This window comes from Spea bombifrons, chromosome 10, assembly GCF_027358695.1.
Source record: "Spea bombifrons isolate aSpeBom1 chromosome 10, aSpeBom1.2.pri, whole genome shotgun sequence".
NCBI lineage: Eukaryota > Metazoa > Chordata > Amphibia > Anura > Pelobatidae > Spea > Spea bombifrons.
In genome coordinates this window covers 20,430,147-20,452,656 of record NC_071096.1, presented here as the reverse complement: position 1 = coordinate 20,452,656, position 22,510 = coordinate 20,430,147, and the positions used below count along the sequence as shown (strand labels likewise).

Below are 22,510 nucleotides of genomic sequence, written 5' to 3'. Positions count from 1 at the left end.
TGCCAGACATCGGGCTCCCAACAACTGGATAGAAGAAAGAAGACAGAAGATAAGGTAAGAGATGGGGAGAAAGGGACAAAGGGGGGAGAAATATATATATATATATATATATATATATATATATATATATATATATATATATATATATATATATACACACACACACACTGGTGTGTATATATATATATACACACACACACACACACACTGGTGTGTATATATATATATATATATATACACACACACACACACACTGGTGTGTGTATATATATATATATATATATATATACATATATACACACACACACACACACGTGTGTGTGTGTATATATAAATATATACATACGTGTGTGTGTGTGTGTATATATATATGTATATATATATATATATATACATATACATATACATGTGTGTGTAAAGGCAGGGGTGTGTGGTGAGGGCAGTGTATAAATGTGTATGTATGGACAGGCATATGTGTAGATATATATATATTATATATGTGTGTGTGTGTGTGTAAGGGCAGTGCATGTATGTATATGTCAGCAAATCAACCAGCAAATCACCGGTAAGGTACATCGCTTGCCGTGATTGGCTGGTTGTTGTACGCTGGGTAGAGGGGTAGTCTTATACGGCGAGTATAGTCCAAACTCTATATTTGAACTGTAAAAGTTGGGGGTCGTCTTATACGCCCAGTCGTCTTATACGCCGGAATATACGGTATTTTTCATATTTAATAAAAACTGAGAAAAAAGCCTCGTTTTAAATTTTTTTATTTACCAAACTGCCCCCAGTTATGCACATCTGACCCCCAGCTTGCCACTCTGCCCCCATATATGCCTTATATCTCTTATATGCCAGATTCCACTGTGCCCCCTGATATGCCACTGTGCCCCCTGATATGCCTTATACTCCTTATATGCCAGTGATATGCAACTGAGCCCCCTGATATACCTTTTACCCCCAGATTTGTTTTATGCCCCCCTGATATGCCTAATATCGATATGTCTTATACCCCCTATATGCCACTGAGCCCCCTGATATACCTTTTACCCCAGATATGTTTATGCCCCCCTGATATGCCTAATATCCATATGCCTTATACCCCCTATATGCCCTAAAAATTCATAATACCCCCCATACAACACTAACTCACCCATACACCACCCTGGCTCCTCCCCCTCCCATACACCACTCTGGCTCCTCCCCCCTCTCATACTCCACTCTGCCTCCTCCCCCCTCCCATACACCACTCTGCCTCCTCCCCCCTCCCATACACCACTCTGCCTCCTCCCCCACCCATACACCACTCTGCCTCCTCCCCCACCCATACACCACTCTGCCTCCTCCCCCACCCATACACCACTTTAGCTCCTCCCCTCCCATACATCACTTTGCCTCCTCCCCCTCCCATATACCACTCTGCCTCCTCCCCTCCCATACATCACTTTGGCTCCTCCCCCCATACATCACTTTGCCTCCTCCCCCTCCCATATACCACTCTGCCTCCTCCCCTCCCATACATCACTTTGGCTCCTCCCCCTCCCATACACCACTCTGGCTCCTCCCCTCCCATACTCCACTCTGGCTCCTCCCCTCCCATACTCCACTCTGGCTCCTCCCATACATCACTTTGCCTCCTCCCCCTCCCATACATCACTTTGCCTCCTCCCCCCTCCCATACTCCACTCTGCCTCCTCCCCCCTCCCATACTCCACTCTGCCTCCTCCCCCCTCCCATACTCCACTCTGCCTCCTGTGAACCTCCGTTTCTGACAAGACACCAGGGAGCCGGGTAGAGAGGCAGAGTGGCGTATGAGAGGGGGAGGAGCCAGAGTGGTGTATTGGAGGGTGGCTCTGCCTCTCTACCCGGCTCCGTTACTGAAGGCACTTTCACTGCAGCTTCATAGAAGCCACAGTGTAAGTGAAGGGCAGTAACGGAGTCTGTCTGTGCGATGCAGACCCTCACCGCTTGTCAGAGAGGATGAGTCTCTGTCAGCCGGTGGGGGTCTGCATCGCACAGACAGACTCCGTTACTCACTGAAAGTGCCTGTCAGTAACGGTGCCGGGTAGAGAGGCAGAGTGATGTATGGGAGGGGGGAGGAGGCAGATGGGAGGGGGAGAGAGACGGAAGTGAGAGACCGGCCGACAGTGAGGGGAATCCAGGTCTCCTGCAGCGTTGCGGGGGATCTGGATTCCGGTGTTATAATCCGATCTCTGTTTGAGGTCGGATTATATAAGGAGAGGAGTTTTTCAGAGCATTTGCTCTGAAAAAAACCTCTTTTTATAATCGATAAAAATCAATCCGATTAATCGATAATGAAAATCGTTGACAACGATTTTCATTATCGAGTATTATCGATTAGTTGTTTCGGGCCTACAAAATAATGTTTATTTAGGAAGTTAGTTTATTTGGTTTGGCAAGTTAACCTTTAGTGAGGGTATTTTGTGCCCAAAAACCAGAGACTTTTTCGGCATTTTTACATCGTTTGCTTAACTAGGATTCTGCTATTTAATGTTTCGTGCACCCACACAAATTATATATAGTTTGTTCAAGGACAGATACAGCTTTCTTTTGGCATCATTCTTAGATGTACATCCCACATTTTAGTATGAATAATACATTACCATGAAAAATATGATTTTACTATGAAATAGGTCCCCAAACCAATTCAACGGACCAAATACCGCAATATAATTTTATGTTGGGGTCCTGAACCCAACATGCATAGGTTTTAGACCAGTTGGTCTTACTTATTTTACATGAATGGAGCATCGCGTTGTTTTCCAAGAAAGACACAGAAAGACCAAATCGATAAAATGCATAAAAACGTATTTGCCCCCTCTAAAAAAACATTGTCTAATCAGTAATCAGCCCCTTGAAGCTGGTGCCGGCATAAGTAAAATACCGGCAATGCAAAGCTGGTATTTTTTTTGTGACAAGGGGAGCACGGAGCGGACTTCCTCAAAAAAGGTGACACTTTCTATTCAGCTACAAGTATCAATAGACAGAAAGGTGAGAGACTATCTTTCCCCAAGCCACTCCCCCCAAGTGTGTTTTGACAGGCCTTTTCTTTTCCATGCTGCTTCCTCTGGTCTGGCCCACCCCACCCCATTTTGCATCTGCCCAAGATCCTAGCTCTGCTCAAGGCAAGAGGGAGGAGAGAGTGAGTTGAGATGGGAGCGAGGTGTAATTTGTGATGGCTGGGTATGATAGGAATGGTGTGTGATTGGAATGAGGTATTATTGGAGTGCGTTGACATAAGAGTAAGATGTTATAGGTGTGATGGAGGTAACGTATGACAAATATGAGGAAATAAGTTGCGATGTATAAAGGAAGAAGGAAAGCACAAAAGAGGAATAGAATTAACGGAAAAAGAGGGAAAGACAGAAAGAAGAATGAAAGATAAGAATAAAGTCTATATGATGGGGACTGAACAGACATGAGAAGAAAAACAAAGACAGAAGAAAGAGGAAGATAGCACAAAAAGGAGGATAGTGAAAGAAAGGGAAATAGAAGATGGATGCGGTGGACGTGATGGTTGTTATGGTGTGATGGCTGGTAAGGCTGCCACTGGCTCGGAAAGAAGATAGAAATCCTAACGAAAGACAGAAGAGGCAAAAGAAGAAACTGAGCTGTGGAAAGAGAGAGAGAGTCATCAAGTGGTTGTCAAGATGGTAGGAAGACATCAAGAGAAAGCACTTTGAGAGTGAGTGCGTGAGAATGAGTAAGAGAGCTAAGTGTGAGGGTAAAAGTGACAAAATGCAAACAAAAATGACACTATCACCATCAATGTCTGGCTCAATACCTAGTAGTGTCTGGATCACTATATAGTAATAGGAGTTATGCTGTACCTCCATTAGTGTCTGGATCACTATATTATAATAGCCAGACACAGTGGTACAGCATGACTCCTAAGTATGTAATGATAGGGGTTGTGATGTGCCACTGTCAAGGAGTAGCTCTTAATCTCATAGGGTCAAATGCAACATTGAGTGTGTCTGCTCCTTTTGTGGCTCCACCCTCGAGGACCCACAACCATAGCCGGTATCTCCCCTCACAACTGTGCACATATCAAAAAGTCAAGGGTGACAAGACCTCCTGGCACTCAGACTCCGAGGAGAGCCCCAAGACAGAGTAATCTGGGTGCTGGGTAAATCCTGTGGATGCAATCCAGCCTAATCCTGCATCTGTGTAAACTGGGTGCTTGTACAAGTCTTGTGGGTGATATCTGGGTTCCAGGGCTGGCCTTGTGACCTGTGATATCTGCCTGTAATTTCGGGTTTCCATGCATTAATTTATTTGACCCTTACCTTCAATGCTGAGTTTGGTTGTGATTTTTCAGTTGATCTATACCTGCAACGCTGTGTTTCCATGTGTTTATTTGATCTATACCTGAACTACATGGGGGAGGAAAAAAGATTTGGCAGAGAGAAGGAAGAGACAAAGGCACTTTAAGGGGGTTGATGGGGTCACAGAGCATTGCGACCCTGATTGCGACTCACAGGTCCGTTTCTGGTCACTTGCTGGACCCACACCATTCTTTTGTTTTTCTGTGTGTTGGGATGGAGGCCGTGATTGCATGCTACAGCACGGAGGCCCAAGTAAATGCTTGCACAAGGTCCAATCAATAAAGACGTGCCCGCCAGTAGTGTCCCATAAGCAGGCCAAACCTATACATGCAAGACATTTCTAAACGCAAGTTGTTGCCAAACTCAAATTGTGAGGTTATTGTGAGGCTTCCACAAAACATACCAAACATATGCATGTGATGCATCGCTATACTCGAAGAATGTTACAGAACACATTGTTTCTGCAGGTCTATTTACCCTGGTCAATTAATGCAAAGCACCGTTACTAAGTTTGGGCATAAAACCGATCTTGGTTTTTACCAATGATTTTGGATAAGGTTGGTTGGAAAATAAATGCACTAAATGTGTCAAAATTATCATAGTGGAATACCCTGGCTGTCTACTTTTATGTGACGGTTTTGAGCACCATAAAAATTGCATTGTTTTTTTTCTCTCTCATTTGGACTGTACAGTTTATAAGAGGTAATACTGTAGAAAAGCAAACCATATTAACTTTTTTCTTTTCCTTTATGTTTGCACATTCTAATTCATTATTTGTGCAATGTTTACTTTGTTGTGATATGAAAATAGCTTAATAAAAAAAATAGTTATGTTAAAATATATGGCTCACGTTGGTACACTAAATCACAACTGAACAAAAATGCTAAAAATTGTATACAGAGAATATTCCCTCCTAACAACCTCAACCTGCTTCCTGATGAAGCCATCCATCCTCCTGAATTTTCCACGTCACCCTTGCTACAAAGAAATGATCCTCACCCAAGATTCCCTCACTTTGTCTTATAATCCATCAAAACAGATAGTAAGTCCTTAAGTACAAGACCCTTCTCCTTTCGTACCAGTAAGCCATTATAGTAATAGCACTGTGGAAACTCCTGGCACTCTATAAACAAATATAATTTAAAATGAAATGTTATTATAAATTTAAAAGAAAAGAGCCACCTTGTTAATCACAAGGTTACTACCCTTTACACTTGCCTGGATCTTTGTGAGTCACAGTTGACCTCCAAAGAATGAGCAGGTTTGGAGGGGTGCATGGAGGTGGACATGGATTTCTGGTGCTGGCGTGTCCGGGCAGAGGTGGCTGGGGCAGATGCAGTAGAAGCACGGGAACCAGGTGTGGAGAAGCTGAAGGGAATGGACGATGATGGGGATGGAGATACAAAACAGAAGATGATGAGGGCACATACCAACAAAAAGGAGAGCAAACAAAGGACAGAAATGATGCAGGTGAGCGCCACTATACAGGATGACATATTGGTGCAAACAGAACAATTATGACCTTAGGAAAACACAATAAATGAATATTTATGCAAATAAAATGTTAAACCTAGAGGGTGCATAGACATATGGCTTCTAATATATTCATTTTACAGAACACCAAAACAGAAAACCGCGCACAACATAAATCAATTTTGTACCATGTTTTGCATTGTTCAGGACAAAAAAAAAGAATATGCTTGTAAGAGTTGACAGAGATCTCTTACCTGTCCTTGCCATTCTGAACAGAATTGGGTCCTAAGTTGGCTCTATCCAACATAGGGGAGTTCCGGCTACGATTGGTGCCAGTAGAAAGAATACTGTTCTGTACAGGAGAAAATGATGCATAAAGTTTAACAGCATAATTAAGCTTTGGCCAATTCATATAACCAAACCTCTCATTTATATTATGTTTATATAGTTGTTTATTAGGGTAAGAAGCGCAGACAGTTTTTGTTTCTTGTATACATTGTACAGCCAATACACTGTTTCTTGCAGCATGCTTACACCTGTTTGGTAGGCCTCGTATTACACATTTGTATTATTTGAGGCTGTGACTAGCTTAGCGCACCGACATTTTTTCTTTTCAAAGTTTAACAGCAACTTAAAAACCGGAAGGGATCTGTATTGATGTCTTACAAATTTCAACCATACATATCTGCAGGATTTTGTTATTGGTCTAAATGAAGACAGTACAAAAGCAACATGTCAGGAGAGCCATCAGAAGGTATTCAATCCACTAACAAACATATCAGTGTATTAATACATGCATACATAAAGTAACAAAAAGGAAAGAGCAGTTCTTACCGTAGATGGAGTTGGGGTGGTCCTCTTCCTCTCTAGCCCAGAGAGTGGGCTGGGAGGAACCCTGACTGTGCTACTGGATTTGCGCCCACTGTCATCCTCGGGTCGTTTATTTTCTGCATTGTTACTAAGGGTTTTCTTAGAGTAGGAATTGGAGGTTGGGATGGCTGGTCCAGCTGCGATGAATACAACCAGAAAAAAAAAAAAAATCTGTATAACTACATTATCTACAATACATATATACACACATATGCACTCACTGGCCACTTTATTAGGTACACCTGTTCAATTGCTTAACACAAATAGCTAATCAGCCAATCATAAGGCAGCAACTCAATGCATTTAGGCATGTGGATGTGTAGAAGACAATTTGCTGAAGTTCAAACCGAGCATCAGAATGGGGAAGAAAGGGGATTTAAGTGACTTTGAACGCTGCATGGTTGTTGGTGCCAGATAGGCTGGTCTGAGTATCTCAGAAACGGCTGACCTTCTGGGATTTTCACGCACAACTATCTCTAGGGTTTACAGAGAACAGTCCAAAAAGGAAAAAATATCCAGTGAGCAGCAGTTGTGTGGACAAAAAAAGGCCTTGTTGATGTCAGAAGGAGAACAAGACCACACCAGGTGCCACTCCTGTCAGCTAACAGGAAACTGAGGCTACAACTTGCACAGACTCACCAAAATTGGACAATGGAAGACTGGAAGAAAGTTGCCTTGATGAGTCTCGATTCCAGCTGCGACATTCAGATGGCAGGGTCAGACTGGTGTAAACAACATAAAAGCATGGATCCATCCTGCCTTGTATCAACGGTTCAGGCTGGTGGTGTGGTGGACATTTTCTTGTAACACTTTGGATCCCTTAGTACAATTGAGCATCGTTTAAACGCAACAGCCTACCGGAGTATTGTTGCTGACCATGTCCATCCTAGTGTACCCGTCTGATGGCTCCTTCCAGCAGGATAACGCACCGTGTCACAAAGCTCACATCTCTAACTGGTTTCTTGAACATTACAATGAGTTCACTGTACTCCAATGGCCTCCACTGTCACCAGATCTCAATCCAACAGAGCACCTTTGGGATGTGGCTGAATGGGAATGCATCATGGATGTGCAGCCGCCAAATCTGCAATCACTTTGTGATGCCATCATGTCCATATGGACCAAAATCTAATATTTCCAGCACCTTGTAGAAAGTATGCCACAACAAATAAAGACAGTTCTGAAGACAAAAGAGGGTCCCAACCCGGTACTAGCAAGGTGTACCAAATAAAGTGGTGAGTGTGTGTGTGTGTATATACATGTTTTTTTTTTTTTTTTTTTTTCAAAGAAAAACAGCAATATGGGTTTTCTTTGTTTAGCTTGACATTACATTCAGCCATAGACACAACAAAATTGTATGAGGAACCTATTTTAACCACCTTTTCTTCACAATCAAGTCATTACAGCTACGCTACTTACATTGGTCACTGAGTCTTCTCTGCTTCGGGTTGGCTGACACACTTCGTTGCACCTTGTGAGCAGGAGATGGAGCTGTGCTGGTTGTGAGATCTTGAGGGGGCCTGGGCTTAAGGGTCAGGTTGTCGCTGTCCAGCTGAGATAATAAAGCACTAGATTAGGTTTGCAAAATCATCCTTTAGAACAAACTGAATTCAAATGTAGGAGTGTGAGCATTTCAGGTAAGGCAAAATACACCATTAACAAAACGCATATACCGTATTGGCTCGAATATAGGCCGCACTTTTTCCCCCCACTTTAAGTCTTTAAAGTGGGGGTGCGGCCTATATTCGGGGTCTAGCGCCCGACGCCCGGGACATGCAGTCCCGGGCGCCGGGCAGGCAGCGGGGTTAGGATACAGATCCCCCGCAGCGGTGCAGGGGACCTGCATCCTACTTCCCGATACGCTCAGACAGCCTCCCCTGCCAGCACTTCCCACGGGGGGGGGCGGTGCCGGCACGGGAGGTTGTCTAAGCGCATCGTGCGGACCGTCCGCACGATGCGTTTTACCTCTGCCCACCCCCGACTTACCGGAGCAGAATCCCGGGTGTCTTGCCGGGCCGGGGGGGGGGGCAGAGGAGGACAGTGGCAGCATATCTTGGGGGGGGGGACAGTGGCAGCATATCTTGGGGGGGAGGACAGTGGCAGCATATCTCGGGGGGGGAGGAGGACAGTGGCAGCATATCTCGGGGGGGGAGGAGGACAGTGGCAGCATATCTCGGGGGGGGAGGAGGACAGTGGCAGCATATCTCGGGGGGGGAGGAGGAGGACAGTGGTAGCATATCTCGGGGAGGGAGGACAGTGGCAGCATATCTCGGGGGGGGGGACAGAGTGGCAGCATGTTTTTTTTTGGTGCTTTTTTAAAGAAAAATACTTTTTCTTTAAAAAAGCACCAAACTTTTAGGGTGCGGCCTATATACGGGGGCGGCCTATATCCGAGCCAATACGGTACTTAACAATTTGGTTTTAACTACTGAGGAAACATACCAAGGAAGAACTGGAGAGCGCCAGTGGTAGAATTAGTGCATGGAAACTGTTAGAATACCATCATTTAAATACCCTGGGGTGTCTAGTTTTCCCCAACATATGTGTCTTGATGGGGGTAAATTAAACTGGACCAAATAGGACATGGGTACAAGATAAGATCTGGAAAAAAAATGGTATGCAATATGCTACTTGTACTTATTGCCCTGTAAAAAAAAAAAAAAAAAAAGATGTGGGGTCTGCGGAAGGAAGACAAAAATGGACATTCAAGTACAGTATGAGAGAATTCATCTTTCACTCAAAAATATTTTGCCTGTTTAAGCTGCACATTGTCACCACTGCATTCTCTTATTTCCCTTCCTGATCACCAGCTGGTATGAAGCTTGAACGTACAAATCCTAGTACAGAGTCCCTAGGAGCCCCCAAACGCTAAATAAAACAAATTGTCTCTATCACTCGCGGGCATGGAGGTAGGGGTAAACAAGTTAAAACATCTCAAAGGACGAAGGTGAGCCTGAATATTTAAGAAAGCCAAAACCTCACCTTTCCTTTCTTATGAGAATATCTATATGTGCACAATTATTGGGCAACAATTAGTGTGCAGACTTATGCAACTAAATGAAAAAGAATTTTCCTATCTTACGTGTTCAGTGAGAATACTAAACAACTCAACGTTTACAAATAAACATGTGACATTTCCAAAAACAAATCAATGACCAATACAGCCACTTTTCTTTTCAATAGTCATAAGCCTTCCATTCATGGAGTCCATCAGTTTCTTGATCTGTTAACGATCAACTTTTTGTGCAGCAGCAACCACAGCCTCCCAGACACTCTTCAGAGAGGTGTACGCTTTATCTTCAGCGTAAATTTGCCTTTTAAGGGCCCGTAAGTTCTCGATATGGTTAAGGTCAGGTGAGGAAGGGGCCATGTCATTTTTTCATCTTTAAGGCCTTTTACAGGCTAGCCATGTAGTGGAGTACTTCGATGCAATGGAAAATTGTCCTGCATAAAAATCATGGTCTTCTTGAAAGATGCAGACTTTTTCCTTTATCACTGCTTGAAGAAAATGTCTTCCAAAAACTGGAAGTAGGCTTGGGAGTTAAGTTTGACACCGAAAAGGTCCCACTAGCTCATCTTTGATAATTCCAATGTAACCCTCCTCCACCCTGCTGGCATCGATGTGGAGCTCTGTTCCTGTTACTGATCCAGCCACGGGCCCATCCACCTGGACCGTCAAGAGCCACTCATCTCATCAGTCCATAAAACCACTCTTCAGATATTTCTTGGCCCAGTCTTGATGTTTCAACTTATGTGCCTTGTTCAGTGGTGGTCAGGTTTCAGCCTTCCATACCGTGGCCATGTGTCTGAGCACTGAACATCTTGTACTTCTGGACACTCCAGGTAGGTTGCTGTTCTGGAATTTTTGACCTTTCAGAGTCAGCTTAATCTCTTTTGGCCTTTTTTCCTGAGAAAATGAAGCTGCCTAATAATTATGCACACCTTGACATAATGGTGTTCATCTTAGTCCGCACCCTCCCTCAATACACAAATACACATCACGGGATACGCTTAAATCCAATAAGTATTCACGTTTATACAGCTTGGAGTTGAAAAATACGCATAAAATTGATATGGTCAAAATACTTACTTGCCTAATCATGCACACAGTGTATATTTGGGTTACTGTCCATCTGTAAAGTGAAGTCCCATCCAACTTTGCTGAATTAGACTGAGCAGACAATATATCCCCATACACTTCAGAATTAATTTGTCTCCTGTCACATCATCGATAAACACTAGTGACCCAGTGCCATGCACGCCCATGCATTAACACTACCTCCGTGTTTTACAGGTGATGTGGTATGCCTCGGATCATGAGCCATTCCAAGTCTTCTCCATACTTTTTATCCTCCCATCATTCTTGTACAGGTTGATCTTAGTTACATCTGTCCAAAGAATGCTCTTCCTCACTTGGCTTGATGTTGTGAAAGGGCTTTTCTTAACCATGGAAAAGATTCTATGATCATCCTTCGTGGACGTTCACACCTTTTTGTGTTGCAGAGCTCGCCAGCGTGCTTTTTCTCTCAGAATCTACCAAATGGTTCATTTGGCAACTCCTAATGTTCTTGCTATCTCTCTGATGGATTTTTTTTATATAGCCTAAGGGATGGCCTGTTTCACTTACATGTTGTGAGTTCACAGCAACAGCTTCCAAATGTGAATACCTCAAATCAACTCGACCTTTTACCTGCTTACTTGATGAAGACATAATGAACAGAGGTACATATTAAAGAGCTGTATTTCCTAAACCCTTCCTACGATCTGGATGTAAATACACTCAAATTAAAGCAGAGAGACTGCACTTTAAGTAGATATTAATTTAATAACAAAACCTGTGTCGGTATCCAAAAAGGGTTAAAATGGGTACAAGAATTAATAGGTCAACTAGCTATCAGACAGACAGGGGGTGTTTGGTATTTGTATTCTTGTAATAACATGGGGGATGGAAAGTGCCTGTAAAGTGCCTGGGCCACACACTCCCCTTTACATGTGAATCACCCCCTTAATCTCACGGTGAGCCAGCAAGGTAGCAGGTAGTGGTGGCTGCTCCTGTTGCTGTGTGTAAGTGGCTTCCATGACAAACCTCCATGTTTCTATTATAAATCAATGATGCACTGTAGTTTTATGACCTATGCACCACACTTTCATTGTGTATGTTGCAGAGAACATAGGCATGCTTTTTATCTGTGTACCTAAAAGGTCAGAATTTCTTCATAGCACTTGTGCCATGCTTTTGTCTGGCACGGACTAATTGCTGGGGGATACATTTTAGATTCTGCTTCTGTGTGCTATTTGGGGCATCTTTGAAGCCGGTCAGTTCAATTTATCCCAATCAATCCATATATTTTGGAAAACTAGAAACCCCAGGGTATTTCAAATGCTAGTATTTTAACTCTTTCCATTTACAACTCCTGGTATATTTTGCTTCCATACGACAACCCAATTTCTCAGGAGGGTCTGGAGAGACGGATGAAAGAGAAAGCCAGCGAAAAAGTGTGCTTTAACCCCTTAAGGACCGGGCTTATTGTTCTTTTTGTACCCTTTGGGACCGAGGTGGTTTTAACACTTTTGTGGTGCTTGTGTTCAGCTGTAAATTTCTCCTCACCCATTTAGTGTACCCACACAAGTTATATATTATTTTGTTCAGGACAAGATGGGCTTTCTTTATTAAAAAAATACCATTATTTTGATCATATGTTATTTACTATTAAAAAAAAAACAAGAAAAAAAACTTATGAATTTTCTTTGAAAAATCTATTACTCACATACAAAAGGAAGTAAAAAACTAGCTAAATAGATTCTATTTGTCCTGAGTTTAGAAATACCCAAAGTTTTTATGTTTTCTTGCAAGTTATAGGGCAATAAGTACAAGTAGCGTTTTATGATTTCCAAACATTTTTTTTTCCAAATCTGGTCATTCTGCCTCTCTCCTCTTTGGAACATATTTGAAACCGCCTACTTCAATTTACCCCATCAAACCATATATTTTTGAAAACTAGACATCCCAAAGTATTTCAAATGTTTTAGTTCAAAAGTTTAATTTTGTATTTTTTTTCACACAAATTGTACCTCAGGAATGAATTCATAGCTCCTGGTATGCATCACTATCAAACACCCCAATATGTGTTCAGCAACATCTCCTGAGTTCAGTGATACCCCACATGCATGAGTTTGTCAGGTTGTTTGGGATTTTTAAATGCCACATTTGGGAAGTGCGCTTTTCTCTCCATTTTGGTCAGTCTGTGCCTATGCCCTATCTTTGAGCCCGGCCACTCCAACTTACCCCATCAAACCATTCATTTTTCATTAAATTAGACACATATTTAAAATGCTTTTATTTTAACTCTTTCTATGTTGAGATTTTTGAGAAGATAAAGCGCTAATTTTAGCACTTGCTCAAAATAATAAACAATTTTTTATTGTATTTTTTTTTAAACATTTTGCTGGTACTGGATGGTTCCTGTGGTGACATCACTGCATAATTATTTTTTTTTCAATTTTTTAATATTTTACTAATCACATTGTGATTAGAAAGCTGGGCTCCATTGACTTGTATACAACCTGCAAGTGGAGCCAGATCCTCAGGTCACCTCGCGTCCTAGGGTGGGTGTTTGGTGTAGCTGAATGCCTCGTGATCGAAGCATTCCAGCGACACCATTGAAGTTTAGGAGGTGATTGTTTATCGCCTTTCAAAAACGGGCGTCCGCCGTCTGCCGAGATCGGCATCAGGTGCCATGTCTGGCCCCTCCCCGGGTCGTCAACATCCGCCATACACTGTATGGCGGATGTTGACGACCCGGGGAGGGGCCAGACATGGCACCTGATGCCGATCTCGGCGTTACTGAATGCATCGACATCGAGGCATTACAGCAACGCCGTTTAAGCGAGGAAAGTGATCGTTGATCACTTTCTAAGCTTATTTAATTTAGTGACGGTTCAGGACCGTCAAAGGTTGTTAAGTGACCGTTTTTGCGTGACGGCCCTGAACCGTCAAAGGTTGCTAAGGGGTTGAAAGTCATGTTGGTGTAACTCATCACGGTAATCACATGACTATTGACTGTTGATTGGTTCTCTGGACTGGCTTGGTTGCAGGGCAGTCGCTTGCAACAGGAACCAGCATGTTGTGGTACACATGGGAGTCTGTCGCGGTAATTTCTATCGAACTTACCAGTACATCTAAAGGGGGCAGCTTGCTTCACCTTTTATGGACTTACTAGAATGTCGGTCGCAAACATGTTTAAAAAGTAGAACGTAAAATAGGAAAGCATGAGAACAAGGGTGTTTGCCGTACCTCATTTGCCTTATGTCCAAGAAGTAGATAAGTAGCCATGACCTCATTATATTTCTGGTTAATGAGGGACTCCTGTATCTCCTCCCGAGAGTAACCCATGGACACCATTGTCTCTGTGTAGAAAATAAAAGATAACCTTTTCCTGTCAGTTTGCATTACTGTGGGAGACATACATACAGTCCAGCTTTAGTCACAGAGAGGTTAATAGGCAATCACAACTGCCCTAAAAAAAAAAAAATACCAAGGGCGTTATGGTATGTCTGGAGTGTATTTTCTGGCTGCATTTCTACTGTAAATGTTAATGGTGCATTTTTGTTCTTAAAAATATTCAACTATCACCTGCTAAGTATACATCATCTCTGATGTACAGTTATAAAAATATCCATGACTCCTGTGACAGAATGACCTATACATCTTCTGAATCGGACATTCACAGGAGTCTTTACATCCATCATACATACTGCCCTTCATAGAAAGAGGCAATATAAAAATATTACTTATACAAACCTGTTCTTTTAGGATCTTTGTAATCCGGGGTTGGCTCCACATATGGCTTCAGCTCATCATCTTCATAGCCCACATTCATCCAACGATCCCTCATGATTTGCTAAGATCAGAAGTTGTTTTTTTTTTTTTTTAAACATGGGAATGATACATAGAAACAAGTACAGAAAACAGAAAAGGGAGTAGATTCCTAATCCAAAAAGAATGCCTATATTGATGATGACACTATTCTCAGCCAAATGTTATATCTTATACATGGGCTATTCAGTGGCTGTAGTGATACAAATTAAATCCCTACTGGTTGGTTATATCCTTGCAACACAAGTTCTTTTAAAACATTTCTTATTGTCTTGTCCCCTCTTTCACTTGTCAAAAAGTAAAAAAAGCAAAATTATATGACAATATATCACGTACAATAAAGACAGAGTGGTGTATTGTCCTTTCATTCTCACTCCAAGTGGGACAAGGTATAGAGAAATGAGTCCTGTATACTTTGCATATTTGGCACATCAAGGTGTACCTAACACCTGCCACATCCCCCATGTTCACAGCACCTGCCCAACACAATATTCAAATTCAGAAAAACAACAAAAGTTAAATGGACAAAACAAAATGGTACCAAGTACTCCAATACACAATATTGAGGCATTGCATTCCAAAATCAAATCTACAACATAATGTTTGCTGTCTATCTAAAATATATATTTTTGTTTATCCAAATGGCATAAGATGGAGGATTACTGCAGTACATTACATTTATAAAGCGCCAGCAGATTCCGCAGTGCTATTACAGTCAGTAGAACAATTTAGAAACACATACATTAACAAACTGATGCAAAGGAGAAGAGGGCCCTGCTCTTGCGAGCTTACAATCTAGTCGTAGGGGGAAATGAGACTATAGGAGAGGACTGCTTGGATGGGGATGAGTTGATCTGGTTCCAATGATGTGTTGAAGCTGTTGATCGTTCAGATGGCTTGATTATGATGGTGGTTGGGAGTAATGGGAAGAAATGTTGTACGCTTCCCTTAACAGGTGGGTTTTCAGAGAGGTTATGAAAGTTGTGTATGAGGCAGAAAGTCTGCTGGAACAGGGAAGGGAATTCCACAGGAGGGGTGCGGCACGGGTGAAATCCAGAATATGGGAGTGGGAAGGGGTAACAGTAGAAGAAAGCCGCAGGTCGTGAAAGGAGTGAAGGGGGCGGGTAAGGTTGTATTTGGATAGGAGGATAGAGATGTAAGGGGGTGCAGAGTTGTTGAAGGCTCTATAGGCCAGGGTCAGAAATGTAAATTATGAAGGGTATGGGGAGCCCTTCAGCAGAAGCAAACAGTTGAAACACAACCCAAGAACCCACTAGGAAAAGCTGGAACATCCACTGGAAAGGAGAATGTAACAGTGCAAGGACTGGGTCCTGTTACATGTATGAGAACGGGGACTCCCAATACAGCCATAAAATGGTGGCGTGTAATTAAGGTTTTGAACATGTCCAAAAGTAACTGAAGTACCCTCTCCTATAGCAACATAACTACGTTGCATGCCCCAGTACATGCAGGTTGTCATCCAGATGTCCGCGCCCCTTAGTACTTCTACCTGAGGACATTTAATTTTTAATGTTACACATTAGGTGCAGGTTGAAATTAAGACTGTATATATACAGTGTTTCATTTTATTTTCTTCAAATAACAATCCTTTCACATTGGAAAAAAATGGCTTTTATGTTAAGGATTTCCTAACATTGTAACATATTTTGACTATTCGATAAATGTTGAAACATTTCCGTATTATTGATATTCATTAAGTATATGTGGTGGTATGCAATACTATGTGCCATTAGGAAAAATAAAAATATATAAAAAAACTGTAAAACCATTTAACTTTAGACAGCAAGCACTATGTTGAAGACTGGTTTGGAATGCAATGGTTCAATATTGGAGTGTATTGGAGACCTTGGTACCATTCATTTTGTTTTGCTCAATTAACTTGTGTGCAAGGATATAACAAGTTGCTATTTAGTTTGTATTTAATTTTGTGTTTAACATTATAGTGTTTCAGAAATATTCGCTCACCTCAAGTGTACCCCTTTTGCTAGGGTTCAAGATGAGGAACTTCTTAAGGAGGTTTTCACAGTCTGTGGACATATAGAAAGGAATACGATATTTTCCCCGTAATACTCGTTCTCTCAGCTCCTAGAAGTGGGAAGATGGAATTCGATGAGCTTTTATTAGCTTGCTTTTTTTTTATACCACTGATACCATTCTATATGCCAATGTTTTATCCTCATATTACACATGACAATTGTAGCTATTATGTTATATTCTTCACACACACAAAACAGTTATGGCCAATTATTTCACCCTAACATTAAAAGCTCTATGTCCTGTTTGTGGCATACTTGCCTTCAGATTTTGTCCATCAAAAGGCAGGGAACCGCTGACCAACGTGTAAAGAATAACGCCCAGACTCCACACATCCACTTCAGGCCCATCATATTTCTTCCCTTGAAAAAGCTCTGGAGCTGCATAAGGGGGACTTCCACAGAAAGTGTCTAGCTTGTTCCCAAATGTGAACTCATTGCTGAATCCAAAATCCGCAATCTTTATGTTCATGTCGGAATCTAAAAGCAAGTTCTCAGCCTAAATAAAAGAAAGTTTTAAAGTATTGAAAGGAAACAATGTATGAAAGGGCTGGCTTTAAACAAGAGGATAATTTTGTAATATGGGTATATCCTTAGTAAAAACGAAACAAAAATACAAAATCGAGATGTTCTTCACTTCTCCTGAAAATTGCTGTTTGAAGTTTCCTCAGATATAAATAGTTATCAAACTTACCATTTTTTCCCCTTGACTTTCACTTTAGGTATATGGTTGAATTAATATACTTTAAGAGTGTGAAATGTAGTTACATTTTACAACTAACAAGGACAAAAATTAAAAGCAAACAAAAAAAAAAAAAACACAGGAGGGACCTGAAAAGAAGTGTTATTCATCTTTTAGTGCTGAAGCTCACTGGTGCTATGTGTATCACGTGTCAGAAAAGGAGTTTGGATGAAGGGTAAAGGGGGATTCTGTAGAGACCACCCAGCTAGTAGCCTTAAAAAGCAAATGATAGCTCAAGTGTCCCTTTAAGTGTATTTTAAGATGAAATGTAGTGCAATGACAATTCACTGTAAACTTAGAAGTTAGTTTACTGTATGTTAACATAGGGGAACATACATCAAAACTGTCTGAGCCGCCAAATTCATCAAGAGTAGTTAAATAGGTGAAAGTATGGGAGAACACTAAATTTCCATCAGGAGTATTGATGTTCCCAAACTCCTTAGCTTAGAGCAGCCATTATATCCAGGTTTGTCGGTGGACAGGGAGAGAAGGGAAACAAATCAACACCACCCAAAGGGTAAAACATGCATTAAAAATGGTACAAGGCGGCTTGGAAAATTAAGGTGTTTTTCTATTAAAAAAAGTTACATTTTTTTTAAAAATTGTCCAGTGAGTGCTTTTAGCAAATGCATATATCCAAGGTATAGGGAATTCACGAAACATCTTGCATGTATACCAGAAAATGTAACTTCCTTTACAGTAGATCTTACCATAAAGTCAGTAAAACATGAAGATTACTGCCAGTTGGCTTCAGCAGTAGCTCGTCGAAGGTTGTAGGGGTCTAATGAGGCCTTTCGCATGTGGTAAAAGTATCCTCACTGAATTCAATGGGAGCAACTTTGCTGCCCCAGCCAATCAGTGGTAGAAAATGTCAAGACACAAAAAATTAGCTGGAAAGCTGCAACTTGTCCTAAAGAAAAGTTCATTTCTTTAAAGCATTTTAAAGAATGCATTTTATAATACGTGCATTAATAAGTATTATTTGTTATTATAAAGGCATCCAGGACACTAGACTGTCCCTTTACGAGGATCAAACTGCCTGAGCAACACACTACCCTAAAACACAACACCAAAAGGACGATTTCCTTAAGACAAAATGTTCCTATAAAAATGGGTTTTGGGAATAACAAAATTAAGTAAAGATTTTGTGTGTTTTAATATCTATGTCCTTTAAGCAATTTTTATTTAGAAAGTTGTGTGACAATGTTACACAATGTTCTGTTAAAGCGCTGTAATTTTGAACGCTGAATCAGGTAGGGAGTGGATTAAGCTTGTTTTGACAGACTTGCTAAAATACTTTTTGGATGATTTAATGAACAATTTCTGAAACCCTGATTGGGACAGTTACAGGCAACGATTTAAAATTTACGGAATACATCTGATTAAATTAATTTCAAGATTTATAGTCACATAATACACACGTCTTAGATTTGGAGAGCCTATACTGAAACTACAAATTCAAGGAATTTGAGGGATTTTTTTTGTTTTGTTTTTTAACAGAGGATTATCTCAGTTTGGAGGCTGTACTCTATTGGCATGATAAATAGGTGTCTGGCTGCAGAGTACACAAGGTAGAATAAGTTGTGAGGTGTAGCATTTTTTATTTTAACAATGTAAGCAACTGCACTTAAAGATGCTTAGCAATGTGTAAAAGGCCTTTTTGAGTAACTATAGAAACTAGAGATATGACTGCTTGTGTGGGAGTACTATACAGATATAGAGAGCAAGAGAAATAATCACGCTGTGATCACTAGGATGATAAAACAAAACTGCATTGTAAAGTGAACTAATAGTTACATGATTCTATAGTAATTGATGCTTGATTACAATGGAATAGGTATATATATAGATTTTAATCCAAGGACAAACCAGCAAGCATTTATGCATAAAATGGTAAAATTCTATTTGACGTGCTCAAGGTTTTTTTTTGTAACTTCTAATCATGATGTATTTTCAATTAAAGAATGACTTTCTGTAGCTTATTTTGATTCGGTTTATTACCTAAACAACGATTTATCTTTTCATCTATCTTTTCACAATAAGATAACCACTTAAGGTCAGAGAATGAAATATTACAGCAAAACCCGCTGATAATGCATCACGCCTCAGCTGTCGCACAACACATCTTGATGATGCCAATAGTGCAAGCTCCTTTCAATAGAAATAACGCCATTACAACCCAAATTGGTCAGTTATATCGATAATTGACAGGAGAACTGATTTCAACTTGATGACCACTATTCATTAAGAAGCCTTAAACCCAGTGAGCTTCTCCCACAGTAAGTGCTTGGCTGCCCCTGTATAACGAAAATACCTAAAATCAATTAGTTATTCAACTTCTTCGCCCATTGAACTATGCAGGGTGAGTTCAGTCCTTCTTTCTAGAGAAACCTGTCAATGTCTGCCCCTCATAATAATGAAGCTAAGGGGAACCGAAACTGGAATTCTCCTGCCAACTCCCTCTTTAGTGAATAAACAAGAAAAGCAGGCCTGCATGGCATATCCTTTGAGGTTCAATCAGGGCCGGCCGAAGACTTAACGCCGCCTGGGGCGAAGTTTAAAATGCCGCCCCCCCCCCGCCGACGCGGGGGGGCGTCATTTTAAACTTCGACGACGCCATTATTTACCCCCCCGGTACTTACCTTTAAAGAGTCCTGCGGCGAGTCTCCCTGCTCTGCCACGGTGCCGGCTTGTAATGCTGAGCGCTGGAAATTGACGCCACTTCCGCCGCCCAGCATTACAAGCTGGCACCGAGACCGAACAGGGAGACTCGCCGCAGAGGAGAGAGAGAGAAAGAGAGGGGCGCCGAGCGGGTAAGCGAAATCCACTCGGCGCCCCTCTCTCTCTCCTCCGCTTCAAAACGAACAACAAAAAACGCTTGGGGCGGCAAAGTGCCGCCCCTTCTAAAGTGCCGCCTGGGGCAATTGCCCCAGTCGGCTCCATTGTAGGGCCGGCCCTGGGTTCAATACACTGACTACACAGCAAAAATCCAGCAGATGGCAGTACCCTTAGTGACCATATGCCCTTTACAATATATTGAGAACACGAACTACCGTATTTATCGGCGTATAACATGCACTGGTGTATAACACGCACCCCCATTTTAACAAGGAAATTTGAGTAAGAAAAAATAATTTTAACTTGGAAGCTATGAACTTAATGTTGGAATAATATTTATTACATTATAACATTTATTATAACATTTATACCACGTATAAGGCAAATATGAAAGAAAAAGCACCTCTTTGAACAAAAAAACTGAACAAAAAAAACTTCATCAGAATCACTGCTATCTGGGAAACCACACACACACACAGTAAGACACACACACAGACACACACTCAGACACACTCACACTCACTCAGACACACTCACTAAGACACACTCACACTCACTAAGACACACTCACACTCAGACACACACACACTCAGACACACACACACTCAGACACACACACACTCAGACACACACACACACACTAAGACACACACTACGACACACACTCACACACACACTCCCTAACCCCCCTTCTCAGGATCTCCCCTCTCCCTCCCTAACCCCCCTTCTCAGGATCTCCCCTCTCTCTCCCTAACCCCCCCCCCCCCCCCCCCCGGTCACTTACCTTCAACTCCTGTGTTGGAAGCGTGAGGCGTTTGTCTCTGGTGCCGGCGCTTCACTGCTGAGCGCCGGCGTCTGACGTCATATGCCGGCGCCCAGCGTGAAGCGCCGGCACCCGAGACAAACGCCTCACGCTTCCAACACAGGAGTTGAAGCGCTGAGGCAGGCGGCGGCCGCCGCCAGCAGAGGAGTCCTGGATTTCTGTCAGTCAGTGGGGCCCGAGAGTTGCCGAGCGGTCGTCTTCAGCAACCGCTCGGCACCCCTTGGGCCCCCCTGACTGGCAGAACTCCATGGCCCGGTCGCAGTTGCGACCCCGGTAGTTCCGCCACTGGCTCTAGGATTTATCGGTGTATAACACGCAGGTAGGGTTTCAGCTTCATATAAAAAAGTGCGTGTTATACGCCGATAAATACGGTAATTTAGGTGACAATTGCACAGAACTTTGTCCTGACGTGTACTAATACCTTAGATATAACAACTCAATCCTTGGAAAAAAAATTCTTAGAGGTAACAATATGCTTTTTATGATGGTATTTATGATTATGTCACATCATATTAACCCCTACTCTGCAGTAAAAGTCTTTCAGCAGCTAGATTTAGCAAGTGTGGAAGATGGGGACAGAAAGTAGAGAGCCAAGCCTTGATTCAGCAAGTCTGCTCTTACAGGGAGCCAGAATTGAACAACCGACAAATTAAACTGGTTTTGATAGCAAATTCTTCTCTGGCAGTCTGGAGCCACTAAAAAGACCAGTGTACAACTCTGCTTGATCTTTCTAAGCATGCTTGCCAGGAGTGGAAATGGGCCAGGCCAGTATCATACTAACTTTCGTAAACAGACACAAAGAACAACCTCCCTGATGTCCGCAAAGCTGAATGATCTCCTTGGTAATCTTCACCTCTCCACAAAAGTAAACAAACACTTCTCAGCGTAAACTGCACTCTCCATCAGACACGGTAACCCTGTACGCCATTGTTATAGAGCAGCCCTTTATATGTTAACGGACACGATCTGGGCCAAATGTCTCTTTACATGAGAACAGTTCACGAGAGAAGACCCAGCTTCTGACTTTGTGCACGTGTTTGTTTAAGCAAGCTACTACAATTTTTCATTTGCATAAGGACACAGAGCTTAAAATGTTATTTCCTACTACTACAAGATAGCCACAACAGCTAAAGCAGTCAATGTCCCCTGTAGCAGTCAGACCACCCAACTAGGCAGGGTGGAATCTGAAGAAAATGTTGCCCACCTAGGAGACTACCAAGATACACCTAAAGCCATCTGTGGTGCACGGATTCAGGTGGTCTAGGGTGACTAGGTAGTCTTGGTAGGAAACCATTGCCAGCAAAGAAGATAACTCTCCATGACAATTCAGTTTGTGTTTTCCTAAGGAGTCTCAACAGGAACAATGAAGACCAGAGCATAAATTCCTTTTTTTCACTGGGACAGATATCTGCTTGTAGATAAATCCATGAATCTCTGATATTATGTACATACAAGCATTAGAAGACCAAGCAAGTTTGGAGCTCA

At 42.0% G+C, this 22,510-nt stretch overlaps 1 protein-coding gene across 1 annotated transcript in view; it reads right to left on the bottom strand.

Annotated features, from left to right (window-relative positions):
- The window catches only part of MARK2 (microtubule affinity regulating kinase 2), an 86,368-nt gene that overhangs the window by 13,028 nt on the left and 50,830 nt on the right, over positions 1-22,510 (bottom strand). The window contains exons 8-15 of the mRNA XM_053448703.1: positions 16,885-17,121; positions 16,555-16,674; positions 14,494-14,593; positions 13,987-14,099; positions 8,112-8,244; positions 6,657-6,829; positions 6,077-6,174; positions 5,568-5,717 (exon numbers count right to left, since the gene is read on the bottom strand). Coding sequence (XP_053304678.1) covers positions 5,568-5,717; positions 6,077-6,174; positions 6,657-6,829; positions 8,112-8,244; positions 13,987-14,099; positions 14,494-14,593; positions 16,555-16,674; positions 16,885-17,121 — 1,124 coding nt within the window. The remainder of the gene's footprint in view (positions 1-5,567; positions 5,718-6,076; positions 6,175-6,656; positions 6,830-8,111; positions 8,245-13,986; positions 14,100-14,493; positions 14,594-16,554; positions 16,675-16,884; positions 17,122-22,510) is intronic.